The sequence below is a fragment of the Chiloscyllium plagiosum genome, chromosome 11 (genome assembly GCF_004010195.1).
Source record: "Chiloscyllium plagiosum isolate BGI_BamShark_2017 chromosome 11, ASM401019v2, whole genome shotgun sequence".
NCBI lineage: Eukaryota > Metazoa > Chordata > Chondrichthyes > Orectolobiformes > Hemiscylliidae > Chiloscyllium > Chiloscyllium plagiosum.
In genome coordinates this window covers 13,814,937-13,838,126 of record NC_057720.1, presented here as the reverse complement: position 1 = coordinate 13,838,126, position 23,190 = coordinate 13,814,937, and the positions used below count along the sequence as shown (strand labels likewise).

The 23,190-nt window shown below is 43.5% G+C and overlaps 1 protein-coding gene across 2 annotated transcripts in view; it reads left to right on the top strand.

Annotated features, from left to right (window-relative positions):
* LOC122554152 overlaps positions 1 to 23,190 on the top strand; it is a 342,532-nt gene that overhangs the window by 41,524 nt on the left and 277,818 nt on the right. For both annotated transcript variants that reach the window (XM_043698726.1, XM_043698725.1), the window contains exon 2: positions 12,532 to 12,656. In XM_043698726.1, coding sequence (XP_043554661.1) covers positions 12,532 to 12,656 — 125 coding nt within the window. The remainder of the gene's footprint in view (positions 1 to 12,531; positions 12,657 to 23,190) is intronic.

Here is a 23,190-nt window from a genome sequence, read left to right as displayed (position 1 = left end):
CTCGGTGGAGCAGGATGAGACATGCTCACGTTTCTTCTTCCAGAAGGTGCACAAAGAGAGCTCCGTGCTCAGCAGCCTGAAGGAAGAAGATGGCTCGGTAACGTCATCTCAGGCTGACATCATGAGGATCAGTAAATCCTTCTATGCCAGTCTGTATGACGTGAAGCCGACCGACAGCACGGCCTCCCAGTCATTCCTGTCCTCTATCACGGAGGTCCTAGACGACGGAACACGAGAGAGGCTGGACCAGCTATCTCTGGATGAGCTGACCAAGGTCCTTGAGTCCTTCGAAAAGAATAAAATCCCGGAAGCGATGGCTTACCGGTCGAGATCTATTCTTCTCTTTGGGACTTGATTGGCCGGGACCTGCTGGAGGTGTATGTCAGTATGCTTCAGGCAGGTACCATGAGTGAATCCATGAGGAAAGGCATCATCACCCTCATCTACAAGCAGACGGGGGAGAGGGAGGAAATTAGAAATTGGAGACCAATCTCACTGTTAAACACAGACTACAAAATCTTGTCAAAGGTCATCGTCAACCGGGTCAGGTCTGCTCTGGGATCGGTGATTCACCCTGACCAAACCTGTGCTGTGCCGGGCAGGAAGATCGCTGAGAGTCTCGCACTCCTCAGGGATACGATCGCCTACGTGCAGGACAGGGGGGTGGACACCTGCCTCATCAGCCTGGACCAGGAGAAAGCCTTTGATAGGATATTGCATACATATATGAGGGATGTCCTCTCCAAAATGGGCTTCAGGGAGGGAATCGCTAATTGGATCAGACTGCTCTACACCAACATTGTCAATGCAGTCTCAATCAATGGGTGGTAATCAGATAGCTTCCCAGTCAGATCTGGAGTCAGGCAGGGCTGCCCTCTCTCTCCTGCCTTGTTTGTGTGCTGCATAGAGCCATTTGCCGAGTCCATCAGGAAGGATGCGAGCCTGAGAGGGGTGATTATTCCTGGCAGCGGGGGCCTGCAGGTTAAGGATGGATGACGTCGCCGTTTTCTGCTCGGATCCGTTGTCCGTGCGCAGACTCATGTGCATATGTGACCAGTTCGAACAGGCCTCGGGGGCCAAGGTAAACTGAGGCAAGAGCGAGGCCATGCTCTTCGGGAACTGGCCCGACCAATCCTCTATCCCCTTCACCGTCAGGACTGACCACCTGAAGATGCTGGGTATTTGGTTCGGAGGGGCTGGGGCGTGCGCCAAGACCTGGGAGGAGCGGACCAGGAAGATGAGACAGAAACTGGGCAGATGGGAGCAACGGTCGCTCTCCATCGCGGGAAAAAACCTGGTCATCAGGTGTGAGGTACTCTCAGTATTGTTATATGTGGCACAGGTCTGGCCTATCCCCAGAACCTGTGCTGCCGCAGTCACCCGGGCCATCTTCCACTTCATGTGGAGATCAAAGATGGACCGGGTCCGAAGAGACACAATGTACAAAGACCGGTGCAATGGGGGAAATGTGTGTGGCTGCATCAAGCTGTGCGTGGATCCCCGGTACGCAAACACCAAGTGTGACTACATACTGAGGTTCTACCTGTCCCCAATGTTGCGAAGGATGGGCCTGGCCTCGCTGCCGCGGAACGCTCCGAGTAGTTGGACCGTTCCGTACCACCTGTCCTTCGTGGAGAAGTTTATGAAGAAAAACCCTTTGACCACAAGTCCATCAGGAAGTGGTCAGCACGTAGTGTCCTTGAGACCCTTCGGGAAAAGGAGAGGGCGGATCCTGTCGAGGGGTTCCCTGAGCAGACTGTCAAAGCTATTTGGTAGAATGCCTCATCGCCAGAACTTTCCAACAAGCACCAAGACATGGCTTGGCTGGTGGTGAGAAGGGCTCTGCCTGTGAGATCCTTTATGCACGCCCGGACTCTCAGCCGCACCGCACGCTGCCCTCGAAGCGGCTGCAGGGGGGACGAGACTGTCACACACCTCCTTCTGGAATGTGCCTATGCAGAGGAAGTCTAGAGAGGAATGCAGTGGTGTTTGTCGAGGTTCATCCCGAGCAGCGCTGTGACGCGGGACTCCGTGCTCTATGGCCTGTTCCCCGGGATGCACACTGAGATGAACATCAATTCAGTGAAGGACGCTCTCTGGGCAGTCCGAAACCTGTTGATCTTCCAACTGAAGGAGTTGACCCCGACTGAGTGTTGCAGACTGGCACATTCCAAGGTCCAGGACTACGTGTTGAGGGACGCGCTGAAGCTTGGGGCAGCTGCCGCCAAGGCGCGGTGGGGAAAGACCACCGTGTAACATCTGCCTGCCTAAGAAGAGCAGGGGGCCCACGCACTCATTTGGGCTCTGCTGATGCCTCAGCTCAATGTAATCGCACCAACCTGTAAATAGGAATGATTACTCTGTTTCGATACGCAAAGGAATGGAATGTTTACATATGTATCGCATGTCCAGTTGTATAGATCAAAATATTTACGAATAAAGTATATTTTTGAAACAAAAAAAAATTTCTATGCCAGGATGGTGAGTGGTTTGTATGAGAACTTGGTGTTTCTATGCATCTGCTGCCTTAATGCTTCTAGATAGAAGTAACTGTGGGTTTGGAAGGTGCTGTTTGAGGATCTTTGGTGAATTTCTGTAATGCATCTTGCAGATGGCAGGCACTGCTATGACTGAATCTTGCAAGTACATGTTTGTGGCTGTGGTGCCAATCAACTGGGCTGCTTTGTCCTGGATGGTGTGAAGGTTCTGAGTGTTATTGGAGCTTTACCCTTCCAGGCAAATGGGGAGTATTCCATCACATTCCTGACTTGTGTCTTGTAGACGAGTCAGTTAGGGGTTGGCCAGTAAGATAATCGCTGCCACGTACGGGAAGAGACTATTTTCTATTCTTTCTTTCTGTGCAAGGAAAAATATTTTGATGAACTGGGTGGCGGAGGGCCCCCCTGGACTTTCAAATTGGCACAGACTAATTATGGAATGTATTCCCCTTGACTTCCTTACAAATATGGTGCACCGAAAGACCGAATTATTTTATAAAATATGGCAGCCCTTTTTGAATTACATAAATACAGATATTTCGGCTATCCTAACAAGGGCTTTTATTTAATTTAATTGAGATTACAAACCTGGCTGGTCCGCGGCCCTTCGGGGGAGGAATCCCGCACGAATACGGGTTTTATTATATCTGATGCTAACACATCCCGAGCATGTAAGAGACTTAAATATACACCCTGGCTAGTTGTAGGTTAGATTAGTAGATAGTTGAGTTTTGTTTGTTTGTTTTTTTCTCTTTTCGGTTTTTTTTTGTTGTTTTGTTTTTTTTTGTCAAATTTTGGCTATTGTATATTTGAGCTAATTGTATATCAATGTTTATATCTGAGAGTTTTGTTTATTTTTGTAAACTTGTAAAAATGTTAAATTTCTAATAAAAATACCTATAAAAAAAAAAGATAATCGCTGCAGGTTTCTTAGTCTCTGACCTGCTATTTACTGTGGTGGTGCAGTTGAGTTTCCAGTTAATGGTAACCCCAGGATGTTGGAGTGGGTATTCAGTGATGATCATACCATTGATTGTGGAGGAGCACTGGCTAATTTCTGTCTTTTTGTTGGAGATGGTCATTGCGTGGCGCAAGCATTATTTGCCACTTGTGCCAAACCTGTCTATTGTCCAAGTGTTGCTGCATTTGAGTAACGACGGTGTCAATATCTTCCATTGCTTCGGTTAAAAGAGATTAGTCTTCTATTCACCTTAAATCCAGTGGCCAAAGCATTTGGTTATATCCCATTTATGATGTGTGAGATAACATAATGGAATACCTGCCAAATGAAACAAACTCTGAAAATTCTAATGTCACTGCAACTTTTGGCTATACCATTACATTTGTTCCTTTAAAATTAATATTCTCCGTTGAGCAAAAAACTATTTGCCTGGATGATTGGGTTTGCAGCCTTAATTACACTCAATCACATTTTGTATCTTATCCTACTTGACTGCTCTGACATTTTGTTTGTATAAATGTGGATTCCTGTAAAGTATGCAATCCTGATAGATTAATCATATTCTGCGGCGATTGCATCATTAATAAATGGGAAATGGCTTTGAGCGATGGGTTTTAATTCTCCCCAAGTACAATGGGAACTGATATTTCACTGACTAAAGGGAAATAAACCTTTTCTTTCTGATGTTACAATATCAGATGTAACTGCATCAGCTTCCTCTGCAATGTAGCAATAACTGACGCAGTTCTACTTTATTTCCCATTTGCACCAACCCCCCCCCCCCCCCCCCCCGCCTCTCTCCAAACTCCTCACCTTGCACCCGGCACTTTGTGGGCCATCCCCTCCAGGCAATGGAGCGGTTTTGAAGTGCAGCCAGTCAGCGCTGGGTAGTGGGGAAAGTAGATATCAATTTGTGCGCAGTAAGCTCCCACAAACAGCAATATGGCAATGGGCTGGACCTGATAACAGTGAGCTAACAGCAATTGCCACAGATCTCAAAGAAGAATGCTTACAATGGTCATGTGTTCTTTCTCTGTGACAATAATTTACTCTTTTCCAGTCTCATTCTGAGGAAGGATCACTAGACCTGAAACGCTAACTCTGCTTTCTTTCCACAAATGCCGCCAGACCTGCTGAGCTTTTCCAGCAATTTCTGTTTTTTGATTCCTCTTTTCCATTGTCGGCTTATTTCTGGTGAAATGTCAATAGAATTTCCAGTTGTCCACCAATATGTTGGATTGCACAGGAGATGGAAAAATGAAATAGACCATTCAGACCAACTGGCCCATTCCTGATCCTGGGTTTGTGCACCATTTAACCAACTACTTCCTCATCTAGTCTCTTTCAGTATAGCCACCCTTTCAATTCAGCCAATATGTGGCAAAATGTGAAAAAGTCTATTTTCGAAAACAAAATTTAAAATAGGCTTATTATCTGAGAAAGCAAAGCTCTGGAATGCAGTGGGATCTGAGTATTCAAATGCATGGATCATAAAAGCTACAGCAAATGCTTACGAAAGGTGGTAATATGTTAGTGCTTATTGCTAGGTGAATTAAATATCGAAACAAAATCATAGAATCCCCACAGTACAGAAAGGGACACTTGGCACACTGAGCCTACACCAACCCTCCAAAGAGCATCTTGCCCAGATCCAACCTCTCACCCTAATCCCACAGTTACTATGATTATTCTACCAAGCCTGCCCATCCCTGGACACTGTGGGGAAATTTAGCAGAGTCAATCCAGCTAATGTGCCCATCTTTGGGATGTGGGAAGAAACCGGAGCACCCAAGTGGAAACCCACACAAATATGAGGCAAACATACAAATCTCACACAGACAGTTGCCCAAGGCTGGAATCGAACCCAGGTCCCTGGCACTGTGAGGCAGCAGTGCTAACCACTGTGCCAGCATGCCATCAAGCAAAGTTCTACTTCACTTTAAAATGATATTGGTGATATCACAACTGGTGTATTGTGTATGTATTTGCCTCCTTATTTAGGGAAGAAGTGAAGTACGTGAGAAGTAGTTCAGAAAGGATTAACCAGGCTAGTTTCTAGAATGGGCAGGTTGTCTCATCAGGAAAGGTTGGACAAACTAAGCTTGTTTCTGCTGGTGTTTAGAAAAGTAAGTGGCAATTTGATTGAAATCTATAAGGTCCAGAAGGATCTCAATAGGTGGATGTGGAGATGATATCTCCTCTTGTGATAATATCACCGGACTAGTCACCTAGAACCCCAGTCTTAAATTCTGGGAGCATGGATTCAAATACCAGTAGTATATGGTGAAATTTGAATTCAATAAACGTCTGAGTTTAAAAGCCAACCTAATGATAAAATGTCATAAAACCCAAATGGTTTACTAGTGTCTTTGAGGGAAGGAAATCATCTACTCTTACCAGCTCTATATGTGACTCCAGACCAGATAATAGTATAAACCACTCAGTTCAAGGGCAGTTATGTTTGTCAACAAATTCTGGCCTTTTTGCTGATGCTCACATGCAGAATTAATTAAGTAGGTGGTAGAAGCAGTGTAATTAAACCTTTTTAACTTAAAGGTGGATAGATCCTTCATAAGCAAGGGAGTAAAAGGATATCAGGACTAGATACGATTGCAGAGTAACCAAATCAGCCAAAATGCTGTGGAATTATAGAGTAGGTCAAGGAGCCAATTAGTCTCCTTAAGCTTCTAATTTGTATGTGTGAATGTTCTTCCCTATATTCTCTCTGAATCCTCTCTCTCAAAAACTTTTAAACTTCAAAGCTGTCAATTAGGTCACCCCTCAGCCTTCTCTGTGCATCCTTTCCTCAAACAGTGTGGGCTCCCAATCACACTGAAGTATTCTCACAAAGCACAAGACACCTCCAGGAGGCAGTGGCCTTGTAGTATTACTGCTGGACTGTGAATCCAGAATGTTCTGGGGACCCAACTTTGTATCCTGCCATGGCACATGGTGGAATTTGAATTCAATGAAAATCTGGAATTATGAATCTAACTTTGACTATAAATTGCTTGTCATGAAAAACCCACCTGGTTCATGAATGTCCTTACTTGGTATGGCCTACATGTAACTCCAGACCAACAACAATTTGGTTGACTCTTAACTGCTATCTGTGCAACTATGGATGTGCAATAAACGCTGGTTTATCAAGCAACTCCCCCATCACCTAAATGAATAAACAAGGCATACATGCCACTAGATCCTGTCACAATTTAATCTTTAGTATGATTGGGGCATGCACATGGGTAGAAGTTAAACTATCCAACAAACTTTTTCTAAAAAAAATGGAATTTCTTATCGTGGAGAATTACGACAACTAACTATCTTCTTTCAGGGCTAGAGAGGCAATCCATGGGTAATTATTCACAAAGTCCCATCTAAATTGCATGGCTATCTTGAAGTCTGCCCCACATTTCTCTTGCAAACTGTTTCCTTTCAGGTGCCACATGCATTCAGCCATACAAACAAACTAAAAGATACTGCATGTTGAATAAAGTGTATACCAAAGCAATTAGAGGGACTATTGACCACAATCCCAGGAGGACATTAAAAACCTTATGATACTTCATCCAGCCAGGTGTGCAAAGTTTTTTATTGTGAGACTGATTGCAGGAGAAAGATGTGGTGCTGGAAAAACACAGCAGGCGAGGCAGCATCCGAGGAGCAGGAGAATCGGTGTTTCGGGCATAAGCCCTTCTTCAGAACATCGATTCTCCTGCTTCTCAGATGCTGCCTGGCCTGCTATGTTTTTCCAACACCACATTTTTCAAATCTGGTACTCCAGCATCTGCAGTCCTCACTTTCTCCTGATTGCAGGAGAAGACTAACTTCACATCAATTGTATGATCTCCATTTGTTTATGGGCTGGGAGGACATCATAGCACACCTTTAAGGGAAACATTATATCACTGACAATAACTTATCCAAACTTATGTGAACTCTAGAAGTTGCTGTCATCTTTAGAAGAGTAGTGGTAGCAAATGCTGACAGTTTAACCTTGTGACAGCCGCAACATCCAGTCCATTGTCAAGATAATCTGTTTTTTTATAAAGCAGTGGTGACTTGCTGTGGATACATATCCGGCTTGAGTTTGAACAGTGCCAAGTGGGATCCTTTACATCCCTCTGATGCAGTGAGATCATGTCTGGGTTGTTGACAGAATGTATTCCACACCCATGTCAGTGAACACTAAAACCTTTATTCAACATACGCAGTGAAACCTTGATGAATCACATTTGAGTAGTCCAAAACTCTGCTTGTAGAAAAAATGTCAGCTATTCCCACCACAAAATAGAAAATCCAATGGGAGGATGTCTATAATATTTCAACATTCCTGATTGGTAAATTGAGAATAGCCTAATGCATGCATGGTTGGTCATACAATTGCATGAATCAATTGGACAGAAAGTAGACTATGCAAGATCATAAAAAGTAAGAACAGGAGTTCCTATTCAATAGGAATATGGTTGATTCTGACCTTCCTCAGGTTCACTTTCTTGACATTTCCCTGCAACCCTTGATTTCCCCGGCTGATCAAGACTCTAATTGCCTTAGCCTTAAATATACACACAAACTCTTGCCCCACAGTGTGAAATCACAGAGAAGCCGTTAATCGTCACTGCAATCTCTCTGTGGGAGACGTTCAAACCCTGAAAGTGGGGCTAAAAGCTGTGGGGGAAGTTAGAAAAGGCTGTCAATTGGAAACAAAGTGAGAGTGAAAGGAGGTGTGAGGTGGAAAGTGGTCGTTGCTGAGGACCGTGAGATTGCATCATTGAGTTTGTCAACAAAATCTGGATAGACCGCTAGCATTTTTCAGATGTGCACGAAGAAAGTGGATAAAATGTATCAATAGAAGAAAAGGAAGATTATTATTATCATTATAAGCAACTGCTCCTTGCAGCCCAACAGTGCTGGCATCTGAGCATCAAGCTAATAGTTCTATCTTTGAATACCACAGTCAAGCACAAGCCTATTGTGGATCAAGGGGGTGATTAGCAACCAGAAAACCAACTACCGACAGCAGCTGATCTCTCAAGTTACCGAGGCCATTGGTAAGCTGCGGGAGTTCAACTTAACCATCCTACAGGCCCACATTTATGATGAAGAAGGTGTGAAGACTACAGGATATTCAATTCAACATTGGAAGATAGTGACAGAAAATACAATCGCCCATTGCCTCTATCTCTCTGGGTTCAAAAACATGCCTGTGATTTCCCTTTCTGTGGGGGCAGAGTTTGTGTGTATATTTATATGTGATATGTCTCTATATGAGATAGATACCTGATCAGTCAGGGGATTAAGGGTTTTGACTGCACAAGATGCTGAGAATGGGCAGGATTAATGTGAGGCCAATCACCATAACTGTGGCCCATTTCACTCATTCATGTGAAGCTGGCAAGGAGATTCTAGTAGAAACAACCATGGAAACACCTTGGCACTGAGCTGGATGACACCTTACACTGTTCATCAGAACAGACAGATGAAGCAATTATAGGTGCAATACCTGGTGACTCTATGGAGCTTGATGAATGCGCACCCAATCTCCCACCTATTGCCTGAACTGAAGACACACACAGCGCTGCTCCAGGATTTCACACTGTGGCATCAAAACATGAACAATGTCTTTGACTGCCCTGACTACATGGTGAACTGCACCTCCACCCATCTGAAGACAACTCGCCAAGCAGAGGAAGATTATTGTGTTTCTCCAGCACTAAATCTCAAAACATTTCAATGTCTTTTACTGTGTGCAGGTTCAGGACATTGTGAGGTGTGAACAAATTGAAAAATTGACATTTATCATGTTTTTACTAAATCATCGTGTTTAATCTTTATTTACATCGAACATGTTTGGAGGCAAGTCATGTGATTATAGGGACTTTTTCAGCTCCCTTGAAGCTCCACTTAAATGATAAAAAGTTGAGGGCCCTGCAGGAACCTTGTCGCATCCACGTGTTATATCCTGCCAATCAAAGAGAGTTGATGCATACTCTCTGTTTTCTGCCAACCAGGCAATCTTCTATCTGTGCTAATATGTAACACACCCCATCCCATGAACTTTTATTTTCCACAATGACCTTGGATATGGCACCCCATCCAATGCCTTCAGGAAATCCACGTACAGTACGTCGACAGACTCCCTTTAATCCACAACAGATGTTCCTCCTTCAAGAACCTCCAATAAATTGGTTAAACATGATTTCCCTTTGTCAAAACATGCTGACCCATCACAATTACCATGTGTTTTCCAAAGTACGCAGATATATTCTTCCTAATGATTGATTCTAACAGTGTCTCTGTGACAGATGTCAAGCTAACTGACCTATAGTTTCCTGCTTCTTGCCTCCCTCCCATCTTGAGTAATGCCAGGGGCAGGTTATGGAATCAGTCAAGTGCCCCCTGGAGGGGCTTGGAGAGTCCTACAAATGAGTTGAATTATTTGTACCTCCCAGGGCCACAAAAAAAGGACCTAGAAACTATCCTGACTGATCCTTTGGCCTCCTCTGCCTAATCCTTTAAGGATGCGGCTATAACATTGCTCCATGTGACAATCACATGGACAGAGTATGCACACTCACATCCTTTACAGTGTTATACCAAGCAATTTCTAACACATAGAAATATCTCCCAAGTATAGCCAAGAAAGTAATTTGGCAGATGGTTAATAACACAAACATGCTCAGCCTCCATCTTGTGATACATAAAGATACTGTTTTCATCTTCAGATTTTAAATCGTCACAATCAGATGTGGTAGGGAAAAGAGAGGCTGAATTACATGGAAATCCTACAGCCATTCGGCCCATCATAGATCAAGTCCACACCAATCCTCTGAAGAGCATCCTACCCAGCTCCACCCCTCTCCCTCTAAAACTGCCTTTCCCATGGCTAATCGATTCAACCTACACATCCCTGAACACCATGGACAATTTAGCATGGCAATTCACCTAATCTGCACATCTTTAAAACTGCTGGAGGAAACCACACAGACACAGGGAGAATGTGCAAATTCTACAGAGACAGTTGCCCAAGGCTAGAATAGAACCCTGGTCCCTGGCACTGTGAGGTAGCAGTGCTAACCACTGAGCCACCATGTTGCTGTATTGCCCCTAACTAACTTCCAGGGATGATCATCCATAATGCAGCATAAGCCACAAGAGTCCACACACATCTCTCATTATTTCAGGGAGGGCCAGTTTATTTTCAATTAATGAACCTATCTCAAAGTTTGTGAGAAGATTTGTAGCTCGGGTGCTAGTTGTTGTGGTTCTGTTCGCCGAGCTGGGAATTTGTGTTGCAGACATTTCGTCCCCTGTCTCGGTGACATCCTCAGTGCTTGGGAGCCTCCTGTGAAGCGCTTTTGTGATCTTTCCTCCGGCATTTCCTCCGGCAGATTCAAACCACTACAAATGCCGGAGGAAAGATCAGAAGCACTTCACAGGAGGCACCCAAGCACTGAGGATGTCACCTAGACAGGGGACGAAACGTCTGCAACACAAATTCCCAGCTCGGCGAACAGAACCACAACAATGAATCTATCTGCATGACTTCCATCTAATTGAGCAAGTGACCAATATATATGAAAAATATATCATAAACACATGATCTTCCAGTGATTATCATACATTTCACATACACTGTACATGCGAGAGACATGTTCAAAGTTGATAAATCTTGTAAAAGGGTCTGTTATTAATTGCTCTGTTTTTCTCAAAAGATGACTTGTTATTCAGCGAGCTTCATTGTGTATGCACTCTGTATTTTTATTTTTGTGTTCATCTAAAGTGTAGGTCAAAATGAGAAAGCATTGTTTTAAAACCAGTGGTTTGGAAGGACTGTTACACATTTCGAAGAGCAAGTAACCTGACACTTACGGCCAGCATTGTATGAACAGCTGTTTGAACAAGCAAGAATTGAAGGGTTTGCAGACGAACTAGAGCCTCAAGGTTCTGTATACAGATGCAGTTGGGTGGCAACAAGAAGTTAGTTGGTCTATGGACTAGTGACTACTTATCAATGACAGAAGCCTTTTGTCTGCCAACAACCCTGTGACTAATTTTCAGGTAATTGAGCAGCTTGAGGCTGGGAAGAAGACTCAGGGAGAAGTGATTTGATCCACACCAACTGAAAAGCTTTCTATCTATTCTCTGTAGACAAAACCCCATTTTAACCCTGAAGAAAACCAGTTCATCTTTTCTTCAGCGATTGATGTAGCTATGAGTTTGAGTTGATCAGATAAAGACCTGAGTAGTTTATGCCAATAATCCACACTAATGTAATTTGTAATTTCTCCTAAAAATTAAAATGCCTGGGTTTCACTTTTTTAACCTTTTTTAATAAAGTGATGGACAAAGTTTCTGCATAATTGGCAAAAGCACGAGAAGAAAGTGAGGATGACCGATCCTGAAGATCACAATTGAAAAGTGTGTGCTGGAAAAACACAACAGGTCAGGCAGCATTTGAGGAACAGGAAAATTGGCGTTTCAAGCATATGCCCTTCGTCAGGACTGTGAACTACAAGAAGACAAGAAGCCTTTGTGTATGCAGAGAGCTGGGCTCACTGGTTAGCACTCTGCCTTATAGTCCCAAAGACCTGGGTTTGATTCCATCCTTGGGTGACTGTCTGTGTGGAGTTTGCGCATTCTCCCCATGTCCGTGTAGATTTCCATTGGGTGCTCTGTTTTCCTTCCAAAATCCAAAGATGTGCAGATTGGGTGGATTGGCCATGTTGAATTTTCCACAGTGTCCAGGGATGTGCAATTTAGGTGGATTAGCCATGGGAAATGCAGGATTATAGGGATAGGGTAGGGAGGTAGGTCCCAATTCAGAGGGACGGTGTGGATTCAATGGGCTGAATTGTCTGCTTCCACACCTTAGAGATTCTATGATTCTACAGAATCCCATTTGTACTTTCCATCAACCTAGGTCTGAAAATGGGGTAAATTGGGAAATTTTGTGTAATTATCTTTAACTTTTTTGTCACAGCTTTGTGAACAGTGGGGCTTGTGTGCTATCTCAGTGAGGATGCTTTCTCCTTATAGCTTTGTCTAATATGTTTTTTATTTCAATTTCAGATGATGCTCCTGAATGCTTCATCTGTAGGGAACTGGAGGTGTCAGATTGTGATTCCTTGTTGCAGTACTGCGACTGCAAGAGTTTAGTCGCTCATCACAAGTGTTTGCTGACGTGGATACAAAAGGTAACGGAGCTCTGTGATAGTGCACTCAGACCTATTTATTGGTTACCAAAACAAGCTTTGAATTACACCGAAGACAGTGGCAATGAAAAATTCCCTGTTGTCTGAAACAAGTTTAGAAATAAAGAAAATAGTATTGCTTTCCAGTTTGGAATTTTGCAGCATTGACTGACGTGTACACCACTTTGCTATTCTGAGTTTCCAAGCAGCAGTATATTTTGAGTAATTCAATAGCAAATCTCACTTCCATTGTGTAATAGTTCCTTTCAGGCCTTTCATAAGATGTTTGGAAGAACTGCACACACTCCTGATGCTGGCCTATTGCCATCCCCAATTTTCATTCTGCCACTTTTGGAAGTATACATCCAGCTGCCGCATCTAAATGGTTGTATGTCCCACCCTAATATATTCCACCTCTTTACTCCTCTTTCCTTCCTTGAGATTCACCTTAACACTGACCTGTCTAACCAAACTCTCAGTCACCTATCCTAATTTTGTCTTCTGTGGCATTGTTTCAAATTTGGTTTGAACGCACTGCTATGCGGAAGCTAGGAACACTTTCCTACATTAACAGTTCTATGGAAATGTGAGTTGTTCTCATGTCTATCCCAAGAATTCCAGTGTTTCCACACTGTGGCCAAAACACTCCCTTTATTCATTCTGAGAACATTGGGATTGATAGCAAGGTCAGCAATTATTATCCATCCCTGGTTATGTTTCAGAATGTGGTGATGGCCCCCTTTTTGAATGTAGCTGTTGATGAGGGGAAGTGATGTTTCAGGCTGTTGACTCCAACCATGAAGAAATGAACCAAGTTGCACTGCTGGTCTTCCCATGCATCATTCCGCCTCCCCATCCCCACCTTCTATAATTATTTCCTTAGGCCATACAGAAGCAGAAGCCGATGGAAATGCCAAGAGAGCAGGACTGAGGTTAAACCTCAGTTCGCTTTTACTAAGTATGAGGCTCATGTCCCATTGAACACAATAATTAAAGCTGATTATCTGAGTGGGTGCAGCACTGTTGAAGATGCAGTCTTTCGGATGTGGTGTTAAACTGAGGCCTGTTTACCTGTCCAATGGATATAAAAGATTTCATTACACTATCTCAAAGCTGAGCTAGAGAATTATCCTGGGTGTAAGCACAGAGAATGCTGGAGAAACTCAGCAGGTCTGACAGCATCTGTGGAGAAAGAAACAGAGTTAACCCCTCGACTGCAGTATGACTCTTCTTCAGAACTGGATGCATTTGAGAGAGAGAGAGACTCCCTGCTGCTGAACTTGAACATCCAAAGAAGGCTGACTGTGCGAGGTTGAGGAGCTCATCACTGTCAGGAAATATTGGCTTTTGAGATGATAGGTCAATCTGAAGCCCCGTTTGTCTATCCTTGTGTTTTGTTTATGACCTTGACAATCCCATGACACAGTTTACAGAATGGCAACAAATTCTTCTGATTGCTCAGGCATTCTTACCTCAAACAGCACCACCACATTTGAGGAAAAAAAATTAGCTGGGCATTAGCCTCATTGATATCTGTGGGCTCTTACTATGCTTAGGTTGTCTGTTATATTTGCCCATAAAACAGCGAGTAAGATTCCACACAATTCATATTTAATTGAATTTGCCAGCATTTCTTGTGAAAAGTGAATAAATAGGAAGACCTGCATTTGTGCCCCAATGGGGCACTTTTGCGATGTAGTCACTGTTGTAGGAAATATGTCGGCCAACCTGTGCACAGCAAGCTCCCAGAATTGGGGCAACATGATCATGAGCAAAACTAGGGTTAAAGTATTGGCCATCTGGTGAATGCGCTGCCTTTCTTTGATAGCAACCTGGGATTATGCAAAAGACAATGTAAATGCAAGAATTTAGCAGTCCATCAAATTCCTTGGTGATTTCCTGCATGTTTTGTGCCTTCTCAGGATGCTTTCAAAGATGCTTTCTGCTCCTTCTTTCCAGAGACTTTGCGTAAAAAAGCAGCATTGAATTTGTCAGGTGTGATTGACCTTACTTTGGTTCATTCTTTTACAAACAAAGCAAGTGACGTTGTGATGAATGCATGCAGCATTTCAGTGAGCCTTTGGTTGCACAGTGCCACTTGTGTCGCACCACAGGTTTCACACCCTCGGCTGCCGTGTAGTCAAAGGCAGCAGCCGAGGATTATCTCAGCAAATTTATTTTAAAAAGCTGCAATGATTATTGTGTAATAGCTGCCGAAAGCAACATCTTTTCCGTTTTTTTATTCTGATGTTTGTGTGTGTCTCATCGTAGAGTCGCTGGAGTGCAGAGAGAGGCCATTTGGCCCATTGAGTATTTGCCAAATGGCATCCTACCCAGATTCACCTCCCTACCCCGATCCCATAACCCCGCATTTCCCATGACCAATCCACCTAACCTGCACTTTCCTGGAATCAATGGATGCATTTTGGCATGAACGATCCACCTACCCTGCACATCTTTGGACCCAGGAGAAAGTGAGGATTGCAGATGCTGGAGATCAGAGTCGAGAGTGTAGTGCTGGAAAAGCACAGCAGGTCAAGTAGCATCTGAGGAGCAGGATAATCGACGTTTCAGGCATAAGCCTTTCATCAGGGATTCCTGATGAAGGGCTTATGCCCAAAACGTCAATTCTACATATCTTTGGACCCAGCGGAAACTCCCACAGACATTGGGATAACTCCACACAGACAGTCACCCAAGGCTGGAATCGAACCTGGTCACTGGCACTGTGAGGCTGCAGTGCAGTGTCTATTGAACATATAATGGGCAGACTCTTCACAGATGAGCTTGGAGGTAGGACAAGCCTGTCATGAGGCAGGATAGTGGCATATTAGTGTGGTGCTGGAAAAGCACAGCAGGTCAGGCAGCATCCAAAGAGCAGGAGAATCAGTGTTCTGGACATAAGCCCTTCATCAGGAATGACACTTGTGGGCCGGGGGGCTCAGTAGCTTCATTCCTGATGGACGGCTTATGCCCAAAATGTTGATTCTCCTGCTCCTTGGATGCTGCTTGACCTGCTGTGCTTTTCCAGCACCACAGTCTCGACTCTGATCTCCAGCATCTCCTGATGGGGTATTAGACCTCACTTGCCCTATTGCCTTCCTGTCTCCACCAGAATTAAGTTCAGGGGCTGCATTAGCTGCTGCCAATCTCCTGCCTTTTCCCCTTGGCCCTGCACACTATTTCTATCTGAATAATCAGTCAATGCCATCTTGAATGCCTCAATTGAACCTGCCTCCACCACACTTCCAGGCAGTACACTCCATACCATAACTACTCGCTGTGTGAAACTGTTTTTCCTCATATTATCCTCGCTTTGTTTGGCACCTTACTTTAAATGTGTGGCCTCTCACTCTTTATTCTTTTAAGAATGGGAACAAAAGAAGGGTTACACCTGAAATGTTGGCTTCTGCACCTCCTGATGCTGCCTGGCTTGCTTTGTTCTCCCAGCCTCCTGTTTGTCTACCTTGGGGTCCAGCATCTGCAGTTTCTTTTTGTCTCTAACAGCTTCTCCTTATCTACTCACAATTTTGAAAGCCACAACCAAATCTTATCTCAGCCGCCTTCTCTCCAACAAGAGCAGTTCCAACTTCTTGAATCTACCCTCATAAATGGAGCCATTCTTGTAAATAGTTTTTACGCTCCCTCCAATACATTCACGTCATTCCTATAATGTGGTGCCCACAATTGGACACATTGCTCCAGCTGAGGTCTAACAAGTATGATATACAAGTTCAACATCAACTCAGTTCTCTTGGACTATAACTGCAATATTATTTACTGATCTCTCTAGTTATGTTCCATCTTCAGTGGCCTGAGCACTGGTATGTCCAAGTCCCACTGGAATCGTACTCCCTCTTTTATTTTCTCTTTCAGTGTTCTGCTGACCAAAGTGCATCACCTCACACTTATTTGCGTTGAACCTCATCCCCAAACTCCACCAACTTGTCAATGCCCTCCTTGAAATGACCATTGAAGGGCCTGATCCCACAATTGATGGTAGTAACCCAGCTGCAGGTGGGCCTATTACCATGCAGTATGCATAGCGACTAAAACCCATGCAGACAGACTGCACCTGCGGAGAAGGGGGGAGCAGTTAGAGGGGTGGGGGGAAGAAAATGGTGGTCACTCCATTGTTGGAAGGCCTGATTTTAGGGAACTGATATCTAGAACTGGGAGGTCAGGGGGCACCAAGAGTTATCCTCTTGCCCTTGCTACTGACTGCTAGTTACACCCCACCCTTCTGCTTGTGGCTGGGTTGTTCTGGGAACCTGATGCTTACACCATAGACTTTATAGCCATCGAGCTTTTATAGCATGGGGGGAGGAGGCCCTTCGGCTCATCATCTGAGGAGCAGGAGAATCGGTGTCTCGGATTTAAGCCCTTCATCATGAAGGGCTTATGCCCAAAATGTCGATTCTCCTGCTCCTAATGAAGGGCTTATACCTGAAACATCTATTATCCTGCTCCTCGGATGTTCCTTGACCTGCTGTGCTTTTCCAGCGCCACACTCTTGACTCTGATCTCCAGCATCTGCAGTCTTCACTTTCTCCTTTGGCCCATCATATTTAGACCAGTCATCAGACATTTATCTCCATAGGAAGAGAGTTCCAAAGAGTCATGATACTCCATGAGAAAAGTTTTCTCATTGCTGATTTAAGTGGAAGGAATCATATTTTTAAACAGTGACATTTAGTTTAGATTCTCTCAAGGTGAACCATGCTTTCCACTTGACTAGGCCACTCAAGATGTTATACTTTTCAGTCAAAGTATCCTTCACTCTTCTAGACTCGAGCAGATACAACCCGAGTTTGCCCCATCTTTCCTCAGATCACGACCCACCTGTTCCAAGTCTTAGTCTCCTAAACCTTCTCTGAACCGTCTCCAATGCATTTACATGTTTCGTTAAATAGGGACGCCACATCACTACAGACAGCAATCTCAATGTGATCCTGCCAATGCCTGTACAAATAAAGTATAACTCCATAATGCTGTCTTCGATTTTCACAGTACAGGATAACATTCTATTAACTGTGGAAGTGGTGGAGGCTGGTACAATTACACCATTTAAAAGGCATCTGGATGGGTATATGAATAGGAAGGGTTTAGAGGGATATGGGCCGGGTGCTGGCAGGTGGGGCTAGATTGGGTTGGGATATCTGGTTGGCATGGACAATTTGGACCATGCTGTACATCTCTATGACTCTATGACTCTATAATTGTCCTAACTAACATGCTGAATCTGCATACCAACCTGTTGCAATTCATGCATTGGGACATCCAGGTCCCTCTACCTCTTAAAGCTTCCAATCTCTCACCACCAATGTTATGGAATTCTATAGTACATTGGCAGAATGATGGGGCAAGAAACAGTTATTTGTTTTGGCTGCTCTACAAGAACCTTTTTCCCAGTTTACTTCATCTAATCCCATCAACTTTTATTTCTTCCTCATTCTTCTTTTTAATCCTGCTTCCCTTTAAATGTATCTGTACTATTCACCTTGATCCCTCCTTATAGTGAACCGATCAGGAGTGACATATCAAAAAGCACTTCTGCACCCGAAGGGTAGTGAAAATCTGGAACTCTCATTCTGAAAAAGCTGGTGATGATGGGGTGATCATTTGGAATTTTGTTGGAAGTAAGACTGATCGATTTTAATGGGCATGGGTATTGTGTGTGACTTTACCGTTTGAGGGAGATGGGGTGAAGACATAGTCAACCAGGTCATGGTTGATCTGAGGACACAGGCTGAAGAGGCCAAAGGATCACTTTTTCGCCCTGAGCTCTGATGTCTCTGTAAGTTCCATTTTGCTTCACCAATGTGGGGTGGTTGGGTGAATTACAATGAGGACACAAGCTCTCCTTTCAGGTTACAAAATGGAGAAATTGACCCTGAATTATTGCCACTTGTTAGGCCTCTAGGCCTCGAGTAAAGAACAAGAATATATTGATGTGAGAGCACTGAGTATTCGGTTACCTCAAAGTATTCCACTTTTCTGAAACAAGTCATTTATTCATGTAGCCCTCCCATCATATGTAGGTTCTGCCCTTAAATAACTTGGATTACATCTGAAGTGGAAAACTTACAAAAGTTTTATTTTACAATATTTCAAATGCCCAACAAATCACTATGCATCCTTTCAGCCAAGGTGATTGACTTGTTTACAATGGGAACTGCAAACTCTAAAAATCTGGAATAAACTTTCTCAATCTTCAATTTCTTCGAGTGACTAAATGTCTGCTTTTTTTCATATTCTTTTCTTTTTCTCACATTCTGACACTGTTTATGTTGAAGCTATGTTCAAGAACTCGAAGACTTGGGGCCGTTTTGCAAATGTTGGAATTGGATGGTCAAATGCATTGAAAGGTCAGCCAGTTTGCAACAGGGACTTTCTTGCAAATCTAACCCTGAAATGTCGACTGACTCCTTTCTCCAACAACTGATGCCTCTTTTTCATGAAACATGTTTGGACAGTTTTAACACAACTCCCACTGGCCATGAGCCTACTACACATAGCTGCCCTCCAATTCAGCACAAATGCTACTAAAATGACAACTTCAGTCCCAGAGCTAATAAGGTTAGTTGGGAATGAGAAATGGCCTTGCCGTAGTATTGCAGAACCTTGCAGTACACAGGAGATCATTTTAAGGTCCATCATATCTGTATTGACTCTCTGAACTGCTCCCAGAGCCCCTACCCTTTCCCCACAGCTCAGTGAATATTTCCTTTCAATTATATGCCCAATTTCCTTTTTAAAGTTCCCATTGACTCTGTTTCCACCAACCTTTCAAGCAGTGCATAATGACATGTCGCATAAAATAAATCTCCTCATCATTCCTTCCTCCCGCACACACCACAATTTGAGAATAATAGAATCCCTACAGTGTGGAAAGAGGCCATTCAGCCCATTGAGTCGCGTTGACCCTCTGAAGAACATCCCACCTAGACCCAACCTCTAAATTCCAGGCTGGAGTAGCAGAGACCCCTTTTCTGAATTTGATGGTGCTCAGTTCATTGTCAGTGGAATGGACAGAAAATTTGACTCTTTGCCTGACTACTGTCACAAATGTAGCTCTGAAAGGAGTTTGTCAAATAACTCCTGAACCTACGTGTAAAAACAAATCAAAATATGTGACAATTATGTAATGAATTGTCCTTTGGGCCTACTGACAACACAATCCTCACAAATTTACAACAGCAATATCCACTTAAACAGTGTCTCTCCACAGACGAATCACACGGAAAGCTTTAAAATGGAGTGACATCTAGCTGGAGGGGGAAGGATTTTGGGAGGTTTTGGGGAAAGTGGGTAAGCTAAAGGTGAGGGTTGAAGTAAGGAGAAAAATTTCATGTCTTATCCCCGCTTTCGATGCCCTCCACCTGCTCCCAACATCTCTGATCCTGTGACAAAGGGGCCCTAAGATTGTCAACTCGCTTAGGTGAACAAAATAAGGTGTATTTTTCATGGTGACTGTTGATCAGAATTTTCTCACGTAATACTCTTGGGTATGTTTGAATGCAGGTATATTGTTTGGTCGTGTCTATAGGCTTGAGGTGCCCATATTTTGTAAAGGAAATTGAAACGTAATTGACTGACATGGCCACCCATGATGTTAGCCTGGTTAATTGTTAGGAATCCTTGTCCAAAAGTGACATGTTACTTGCTTTTTTTGGTGATCTTATACAGAGGCTTGGGTCTGAGCAATCGCCATACAAATGAAGACAATTTATTGAATTCTTCCCAAACGATCTGATCTGCAAATGGTTACGTTCATGGTTCCCACCCCTCCCAAACTCCTGCCACCTCTCATCCACTCAAACCCTTTTGACACCCTGCTTAACATCACCCACCTGCTACACAAGATTTTTTTTCTGATAGATTTCTGCAGCACGGTAGCTCAGTGGTTAGCACTGCTGCCTCACAGTGCCAGGGACCCAGGTTCATTTCCAGCCTTGCCTGACTGTCTGTGTGGAGTTTGCATATTCTACCCGTGTCTGCCTCCTACTGCCCCAAGATGTGTAGGCTGGGTGGATTGGCCAAGCTAAATTTCCCATAATATCCAAGGATATGTAGGCAAGGTGGATTAGCCATGGGAAATGTAAGGATTTAAGGAGAGGGTACAAGTGTGAATCTGAGTGGGATGCTTTTCGGAGGACTGAGGTGAAAGTGATGGGCTGAATGGCCTGCTTCCACACTGTAGAGATTTTATGATTTTGAGACTATGCAAGTTGTTGCAACGTTGCAGGGATCAAGTCATCGTGAGACTAAAACACTATTCATTAAAAAAAATCGCATTTGTGAAAACAGAATTATGCTGGAAATATTTGAAGTAATTAATTGACAAATTCCTCTGTGTCTTGACAAGTCTATGTATTCTCAATATTAAAAATGTAGTATTTTTAGAAAATTCTGAACTGCTGAATGAGCTGATATAATAGATGGACATATATCAGCCAGAATAGGCCAGAAACCTATAAAATTCGAATAGGATGAAACAGTGTAAATGCAGGAAGGATGCTCCCTATGACTGGGGAGTCCAGAAGTGGGAATCATAGTTTAAGGATATGGGATATGCCATTTAGGACTGAAATAAGGAGAAATTTCTTCACCCAGAGAGTGGTGAGCCTGGAAAATACTGGCACAGAAAGCAGTTGAGGCCAAAACATTAAACGTTTTCAAGAAAGAGTTAGATATAGTTCTTAGGACTCAAAGGATCAGAGGATATGAGAAGGAAGTGGGAACAGGTTGGATGTTCTTCCAAGCACCACTTGATGTGGGGGTTTCCTTCTCCAATCCCACACTTGTTGAATTTTACTGAGTTTGGTGATGCAGCGATTAAGATTTCACCTATCCCATACTCTACTCATAATGATAACATTAGAAAGGGAGTGGTATCTGTTACACCCTGCCTCAAGGTTCCAATCACTGGTCAGTGACCAGTCCAGACAAGAAAGACCATTTTTTCACATTCAAGCTGACATCCCAGTACAGTCCTTTCTCGCTACCAATGTTTTTACACCCTGTTACTTGTCTGAAGGTGCCAGAAAAGATACCAACCTAATGAAAGAGCTTTATGATTACTGGAAAGCCCAGGTTGTTATTACCTCTAGAAGGGTGGCTGACCCAGGAAATTACTTTGCACCATTCTGATCACTCATTGACTAGCTAGCCATGACTGCCACCATTCAAGTCAGCTTAATCCAATTCACCACACAAACCTGAGGTCTCTGTGCCTGTTCTTCAGCTTACGATCATCAGCTACAAACCAGGGGCTTAATTGAATATTTCAGAGTGCTTCACATCACAAGCCATTCTTAAAGATCTTTTACTTCAGTGTGGAGAAAGCTTTCATTTATACCTAATTTTGTTTCAGCCTTTGAGCATTTGAAGAAAATGACTGAACGCGAACGAGTGCGTTTCAGCAATGGCTTTGAGTAGACAGTTGAGAACACTCGAGTCTGTTAGATTTTCATTGTAAATTAATCAGCTCTTGACTTTATCCATAACTTGGGTCATTTGTCTTTGATGGCGGTCTTCAAAGTGGGTCATGCATGCAAATTCATAATGGTTTGTAACCATGATTTTATAGAGTGCTCCAATAAAAAATGTTAAATGGTTTGGAACTGGCACCAGGGGACAGTCCAGACGCAGTACTTCAAATTAGTTTAATATAAAACAACATGAGTTCCATAACTGATATCAATATAACGTTCAAAATAAACAGAGTCTCTTAGTTGTGACTGTTGTTTGAAAAGGGTTAGTGCTGTGCAGCTTACAGCTTTAACTCTTTTACTGCTCTGTGTCTTCGGCCACTTTCATAGCCCCAGTCTGTTTTTATATTTACAGCAGTGACTTTCCATGAAATATTGGTCACAGTTCAGTACATCAACCAAGCAGCCAAGCTTCACATGGCCAGCGCACCCAGCAGGCAATGCAACCTCCTGCTGCATCACTGCTAAGCACAACCTTGACATCCCGCATACATGCACTTCCAGCTTGGAAGAACTCCCAGCAGAGTTGCCTTTACTAATTCTTGATCTTGAAACTCCACGGATGATAGGCCACCTACTCGAAGAATATGGCAAAAAGCTTTGGCAAGTTAGTTACAAAGAAGCTAGGGGTGGGAATGGAATCAAGGACTATGGGAATGGGGTGGTTGTAGGTAAAGTTTTAATGCAAAAGTAGTGAACATAGTAGGCAGATTGCAGCTTCAATCTTCTCTACATAGATACAGAGGCAGATGATGCACTTTGTCAAACCTATTGCACCACTCAATCATGGCTGCGTCAGGAACTGAACGTTTTCACACAGAAGGTATCTTCCCCAGAAAGCTGTGGATAAGGTGGGTCAATTCCATCATTTAAGATTGATCTTATTTCTCTTTATTCTTTCATGGGAGATGGATGTTGCTTGCCAAGTCAGCATTTATTAACTTTCCCTAATTGCTGTTGAGTTGAGTTGTTGCTAGGCTTTTACAAGGGGCAGTTAAGCGTAAACCACTTTGCTGTGGGTCTGGAGTTACATGTAGGTCAGA